The sequence below is a fragment of the Melospiza melodia genome, chromosome 4, assembly GCF_035770615.1.
Source record: "Melospiza melodia melodia isolate bMelMel2 chromosome 4, bMelMel2.pri, whole genome shotgun sequence".
Taxonomy (NCBI): Eukaryota; Metazoa; Chordata; class Aves; order Passeriformes; family Passerellidae; genus Melospiza; species Melospiza melodia.
The window spans coordinates 22,785,397-22,792,252 of NC_086197.1; the positions used below are offsets into that span (position 1 = coordinate 22,785,397).

At 53.0% G+C, this 6,856-nt stretch overlaps 2 protein-coding genes across 2 annotated transcripts; both read left to right on the forward strand.

Moving 5' to 3' along the window:
* On the forward strand, positions 1–1,593 carry LOC134417993 (inositol 1,4,5-trisphosphate receptor-interacting protein-like 1). Its single transcript, XM_063155845.1, has one exon. The coding sequence runs from the start codon at positions 16–18 to the stop codon at positions 1,591–1,593; it is 1,578 nt and encodes a 525-aa protein (XP_063011915.1). The 5' UTR covers positions 1–15.
* Positions 1,594–5,263: 3,670 nt separating this feature from the next.
* Positions 5,264–6,856, forward strand: LOC134417994 (inositol 1,4,5-trisphosphate receptor-interacting protein-like 1). The gene has a single exon (XM_063155846.1). It carries the CDS (start codon positions 5,279–5,281, stop codon positions 6,854–6,856), a length of 1,578 nt encoding a protein of 525 aa, XP_063011916.1. The 5' UTR covers positions 5,264–5,278.

The window sequence follows — 6,856 nt, forward strand, 5'->3', positions numbered from 1 at the left end:
GTGACACGTCTGCAAATGGAGGTGCGTGCCAAGCTCCAGGAAGAGGAGAAGATTCGTCTGCAGTGGGAGGTGGAGCATCTGGTCCTGGTGAAGCAGAGTGTCTTGGCCTGGGGAGACCTGCTCTCCTCTGCCCAGCAGCACTGGCAGGTCTGGGCTCTTGCTGGGCTCCTGCTCCTTCTCTTGGCACTGTGGTGTATGTGGAGGAAAGGGAGCCTGAGGACAGAGGAGCAAGGAGAAGGACATGATGGTGTAAATGAAGAGGAGGTTGAAAATGTGCATGCACATGAAGAAGACTTTGGAAATGAAGATGAAGGAGACAATGAAATGGAGGTGGAGGAAGACGACAGCGATGATGGCCATGCAGAGGATGTCGACAATGCTGCTGCGAATGAAGCTGGCAATGAGGCTGCCAATGCAGCGAACGTCAATGACGTTGCAAATCAAGTGCAAGAATTCCGTGATCGTGCCGACAACTTTGGAAGAATCATAATGGAGCGCATACAGTGGCCTGTGCAGGACCTGCAGGGAGGATGCATGTGGACAAGAACCCTGATGGAGCATTTTGCAATTTATTTTCGACAGGTCTTGTCCAACAGTTTCTATCCGGTGCTGCAAGGAGCCATTGGGGTGGGCAGTGCCTTCGAAGGTTGGAGTCCCCGGGAGCAGGATGTTGTGTACCAGGTGCTCATACCCATGACACCTCCCCGAGGGCACAGCTTCCACCTAGAGCTGGACACTGCACGGCAGAGGCGCTTGAGGAACTTCCACATCCGCGTGCAGCAGGAGTGCACCTGCACGAGTGAGCAGCAGGCTGAGAACATGCTGTGCTTCCTGCACCACCCTGAGGAGGAGCTGAGGAGGCATCAGGATCCCAGCCTCCTTCATACCCTGTGCACGGGCTCCTACCTGGACGTGGAGAAAACTGCCCGCTGGTTCTACCAGCTGGTGAGAGCAATCTGGCCGGCTTTGCCTGAGTCACACCGTTGGCATTTAGTGCTGCTGCCCCCCAGACGCTCCTGCCAGTTCAAGGTGACCAATGGCAGAGAAAGCTACCGGATTGAGATACTCTTTGGGGTGCGGCAAGGCAACTCAGACGTCTTTGTGAGCAGCCAGCCTAGGCAAGCCCACACCTCCAGCACAATCTGGCCAGAGAGCTACGCTGTGGCCGAGATGAAGTTCTTCAGGTACATTGCCAGGTGGGCTCCCCTTGACAGCTTGCACCTGAAATGCCTGCAGTTCTTCACTCGTCTTCAGCTGGGCTTAGGCTTTTCCACCTATACCATCAAGACCATTGTCATGCACCTCCTGAGCATCTTGCCCGCGTCACAGTGGCGCAGGAGACATTTTGTGAGGCGGCTGATGGATATCAGAGAGAGCCTGCGCACGTGTGTGGAAAGCAGACGCCTCAATCACTTCATTGTGGGCAACCGGAGGCTTCCTGAGGGCATCCGCTTGCCCCCAGCGGTCCTAATGGCCACGTCACGCAATCTCTTCCATGACCTGGTGATGGATCCCGTTGCCCACTCTCAGGCAATGAACCAGTACATGGATCTGCAGCATTGGTTGAAACGGATCCTTAGAAATGAACAGTGAAAGAGGTTCTCCTGCACAGAGCTGTGCTTGTGAGGCTCACACCGGGTGGCAGAGAACCAGTTCTCTGGAGAGACGGGAAGAGAAGGGAGAAGGTGGGTTTCGGAGAGGGAACGGAAAACGCTGCGTAGCAGCACTATGCCATCAGCAGCAGCAGCAGCAGCAGTGCGGTCTCAAGAGCCTCCCCAGCACTGCATCCAGTGATGACCAGGTTGGCTCCAAAGATCAAGCAACATGCACAAGGAAATGCTATTATTCCCCCACCTCTTTCTTTGAGTCCATTTTCCCCTGAGAGCTTCATCTTGTGCAGAGACGCCAATCACAGAATCCCCGACGACGGAATGTTTGAAAGGACCACTGGTGGCATCATTTGGTTCAGGGGTGCTCCAGGCAGCTCTTCCTGCTCCACACTACAAAGGATTGTGTTTGGATAGAGGTTCTTAACTTTCTCTGGGGAGAGAGACTCCACAATCCCTGGGCAATGTTTGGGATTGGTGAATGGACGGTGTTTCTCCTTGTTCCCGCATGGAAATCCTTCAGGTCAGCATTGGACCAACTGTGTTGGAGCTGGCCTGATATTTTGTATACGTAAACATCTAAGTTCTTAATTTCTGTATATATATCCCCTGTATTATATGCTAGAAAGCTTATCAATTATCATATATAATAGTAAAATATCATAAAAGCCAATAGAATAATATAATATTGTCAACTACATGAATTATGTAATTATTATATAATGAGAAGAAATTATTCTAAAGGGTCAAATATGTAATTTTGTTTAAAGAATGCAATATAGCCAATATTTAGCGTCACTCTAAGTTGTGATACATATTAATGCTCATAGGGCACTTATATCTTATATATAATATAGCATATTATTATAAGGTTTTCATGAAATTGATACATTTTTAGCATACATACCAATTATATCTTATATATTGCACACAAGAATTTTTTTTATGTAGTAGTAAAGACGTATATTGTGTCTCTGTCTGCTGGGGACGCACAATTATGTTCTATAGTTAGTGCTTTTATGAGTAGCAACCTGGAAATTTTGTTGCTCTTGATTCAATAAAGGACAAGATTCCAGAACCTGGATTGTGCAGGACTTTATTGAACTCAACCCGACCTGTAGTGCAGGTAAAAGCGACAAGTTGTGAATCTGAGCTTGTGAAGAGTCTCCTTGAAATTGGCCAAACTTGCAGTGGTGAATTGGTTCTAATCAGAAATTAAGTCCAGTTGACCCCAGCCCCTGCGACCACAGAAGGCCAGAAGGGCCTCCCTTGGAAGGATGCTTGAAAATGCTCTTGTTGCAACCCTGCTGCCAAGGGCAGGGACACCTTCTCCTGGGCCCGGTAGTTTCAGGCCCCGTCCAGCCTGGCCTGGAACGCTGCCAGGGATGGGGCGGCCACAGCTGCTGTGGGCAGTGTGTGTAGGCCAGGGCCTGAGCAGCCTGAGAGGCAAGAATTTCTTGTGCATCTCCAGCCCAAGCCGGCCCGCTGTCAGCGGGAAGCCACTGGGCCTGGTGCTGTCCCTGCAGGCCCTTGTCCACTGCCGCTCTCAGGTCTCAGCTGGGCCTGGTGCAGAGAGTGAAAGGCCGCAGGAAGGTGGCCCCGGAGAAGGCCTTGGAGAACACTGGGGCCAGGAGTGCCACCATGAGGACAGCAAGCAGGGCCTGGTGTGGCCGTCAGGGCGGGAGGGCACAGGGCAGGCGCTGAGGCCCTGCCAACTGGAGCTGGGAGCTCTGGAGTGCTGCTGGCAGAGAGCCGTGGGAGATCCGTGCAGCAGCAAGGACACGGGCTTCTAGATGTGTTAGAAAGCAGAGAAGAGCTGGAGAATGGGCACTGAAAGAGTAGGGTGTGTCCCTGTGGGGAACAAACTTCACAACGCCAGAGGTTATCTCCAGGGAGGACACAGAGGAGTCCTGTAATAGTATTGGAATAAAGGGAGAGGCCAAGGGACATTTCCCCTGGGGGTGTCTCGATTTCTTGAGACCCAGGACAAGGGCGCAGCCTCCTTTTTTATTCTAATTCCCAGGTGCATCACCCTCTTCCTTCCCCCACTGCCTGAGGTACTCGGAAGGAACAAGACTTCTCCAGTTTCCTACTGTATGGAACCCCTCTGTCACTTTGATTGTGGAGGCAGGAATGGGACCATACACACACACCAAGCTTCATGCACAGCAAGCAACTATTATTGAGTGCTCTCTTCCTTTGCAGAGCTGAATGTCTGCCTGGTCAGTCCACATTGGTTGAAGCAGTTGCCACCCGGTCAAACAGCCAATAGCTGCTGGTGTCCCCAGCGGTCCGGGCCTGCTCCCTAACGGTCCACACTGGTTAAGTTTCATCATTGAAGTACTTATAGAATTACTTATGCTTCAGTTCTAAAATTAGGTTGAAATGAAACCGTAAGGCCTTCAGGCAAGCTGTTGGCCACCACAATACCCCTCTGTTTTATGCTCCCTCTGGTTTATATCTTTGTAACCCTGCAGAAGACACAGGCAGGGAAGGGGGGGGCGCTGGGGTCACCCTCTATGTAAGGCGGGGTTCCACCTGTCCAGAGCTTAATGATGGTGCTGATGGGGTTGAGCATTTTTGGGTAGGAATCAGGGGGAAGAGCTACAATAGCAGCCTGCGACTCTTAGATGGCAGTTCATCACTGCAGTGTGTGTAGCTGTGCCTGTTTATGCACAGAAAGACAGACCAATCTATCTGGACCTGGTCACCAAAAAGACATCTTTCTAATGCAGAACAATTGTGCTGGGAAACTCTTTCTGGAGTAGAAAAAAGGAGTGCTCTCCAGAGGCCTGGTCCACAAGTGGTGTGGGGAAGCCAGGCGGATGCTGACATGCTCATTCTTCAGAAAAGCAGCAAGGCTGAAAGCAAAGTGCAGCTTTTATAGACTCAGAGATTTAACTGAAGATCAGCACGGAGTCAAGGCTTTGACTCTGTGATCCTCAAGACTGCCTTCCAACATGGATATCTATGAGATTGCCAGTGGAGGGCAGCTGAGAAAAAAGACAAGAGAAGGGCCAAGAGAGGTTCTTTGAAGAAGATTCACTCAAAGGCTGCCTTAACCGGTACCCCAGGGCCCCTGCCACAGTCTGAGCTGGGGTGGGGACAAAGGGTGGGGCTGGGCTGGCTGTGGTGTACTGTGACGTCCATGACATCACGGGGCCATGTCACAAATGGGGGCAGCTATACAAGGCCCCAGCAGGTAACGCTGGCCCTGTATTGCTCGGGCAAGCGGTGAGTGCACACATGGTGGGGAGGCTGGGCTGGGGGTAAGGGCCGGAGCAGAAACGCAGTACCCGGGGCTGGCTTTTCCCCCTGCATCCAGGAACAGCCCCTCATGGCCCAGCCTTGGGCAGGAGGACACCGTGCTGCTGCTGCTGCTGCTGCTGCTGCTGCTGCTGCTGCTGGGGCAGCGGAACGGCCCTGGCTGCTTGCCAGCTCCCCGGGGGTCCTGTGCTTCCTGCTTCCAGATCCCTGGAATTCCTGTCCCTGCTGCCCCCCCACAATCCCTGCTGCCAGCTGCCTTCCTCTCAGCCCCTCCCTCTCAAGGCCTTCTCTCCATCCTCCTGCAGACCATGGATACCTGGGTATTGTGGCTCTTGCTCTTGCAAAGTTTAGTCCAGTACCCACAGCCCGTGGGTGATGGCTTGGACGAGGTGACACGTCTGCGAATGGAGGTGCGTGCCAAGCTCCAGGAAGAGGAGAAGATTCGTCTGCAGTGGGAGGTGGAGCATCTGGTCCTGGTGAAGCAGAGTGTCTTGGCCTGGGGAGACCTGCTCTCCTCTGCCCAGCAGCACTGGCAGGTCTGGGCTCTTGCTGGGCTCCTGCTCCTTCTCTTGGCACTGTGGTGTATGTGGAGGAAAGGGAGCCTGAGGACAGAGGAGCAAGGAGAAGGACATGATGGTGTAAATGAAGAGGAGGTTGAAAATGTGCATGCACATGAAGAAGACTTTGGAAATGAAGATGAAGGAGACAATGAAATGGAGGTGGAGGAAGACGACAGTGATGATGGCCATGCAGAGGATGTCGACAATGCTGCTGTGAATGAAGCTGGCAATGAGGCTGCCAATGCAGCGAACGTCAATGACGTTGGAAATCAAGTGCAAGAATTCCGTGATCGTGCCGACAACTTTGGAAGAATCATAATGGAGCGCATACAGTGGCCTGTGCAGGACCTGCAGGGAGGATGCATGTGGACAAGAACCCTGATGGAGCATTTTGCAATTTATTTTCGACAGGTCTTGTCCAACAGTTTCTATCCGGTGCTGCAGGGAGCCATTGGGGTGGGCAGTGCCTTCGAAGGTTGGAGTCCCCGGGAGCAGGATGTTGTGTACCAGGTGCTCATACCCATGACACCTCCCCGAGGGCACAGCTTCCACCTAGAGCTGGACACTGCACGGCAGAGGCGCTTGAGGAACTTCCACATCCGCGTGCAGCAGGAGTGCACCTGCACGAGTGAGCAGCAGGCTGAGAACATGCTGTGCTTCCTGCACCACCCTGAGGAGGAGCTGAGGAGGCATCAGGATCCCAGCCTCCTTCATACCCTGTGCACGGGCTCCTACCTGGACGTGGAGAAAACTGCCCGCTGGTTCTACCAGCTGGTGAGAGCAATCTGGCCGGCTTTGCCTGAGTCACACCATTGGCATTTAGTGCTGCTGCCCCCCAGACGCTCCTGCCAGTTCAAGGTGACCAATGGCAGAGAAAGCTACCGGATCGAGATACTCTTTGGGGTGCAGCAAGGCAACTCAGACGTCTTTGTGAGCAGCCAGCCTAGGCAAGCCCACACCTCCAGCACAATCTGGCCAGAGAGCTACGCTGTGGCCGAGATGAAGTTCTTCAGGTACATTGCCAGGTGGGCTCCCCCTGACAGCTTGCACCTGAAATGCCTGCAGTTCTTCACTCGTCTTCAGCTGGGCTTAGGCTTTTCCACCTATACCATCAAGACCATTGTCATGCACCTCCTGAGCATCTTGCCCACGTCACAGTGGCGCAGGAGACATTTTGTGAGGCGGCTGATGGATATCAGAGAGAGCCTGCGCACGTGTGTGGAAAGCAGACGCCTCAATCACTTCATTGTGGGCAACCGGAGGCTTCCTGAGGGCATCCGCTTGCCCCCAGCGGTCCTAATGGCCACGTCACGCAATCTCTTCCATGACCTGGTGATGGATCCCGTTGCCCACTCTCAGGCAATGAACCAGTACATGGATCTGCAGCATTGGTTGAAACGGATCCTTAGAAATGAACAGTGA

Bases quoted from the DNA above. Each gene is read 5' to 3' on its own strand.
- LOC134417994 (XM_063155846.1), top strand. From the start codon at position 5,279: ATGGAGGTGCGTGCCAAGCTCCAGGAAGAGGAGAAGATTCGTCTGCAG.
- LOC134417993 (XM_063155845.1), top strand. From the start codon at position 16: ATGGAGGTGCGTGCCAAGCTCCAGGAAGAGGAGAAGATTCGTCTGCAG.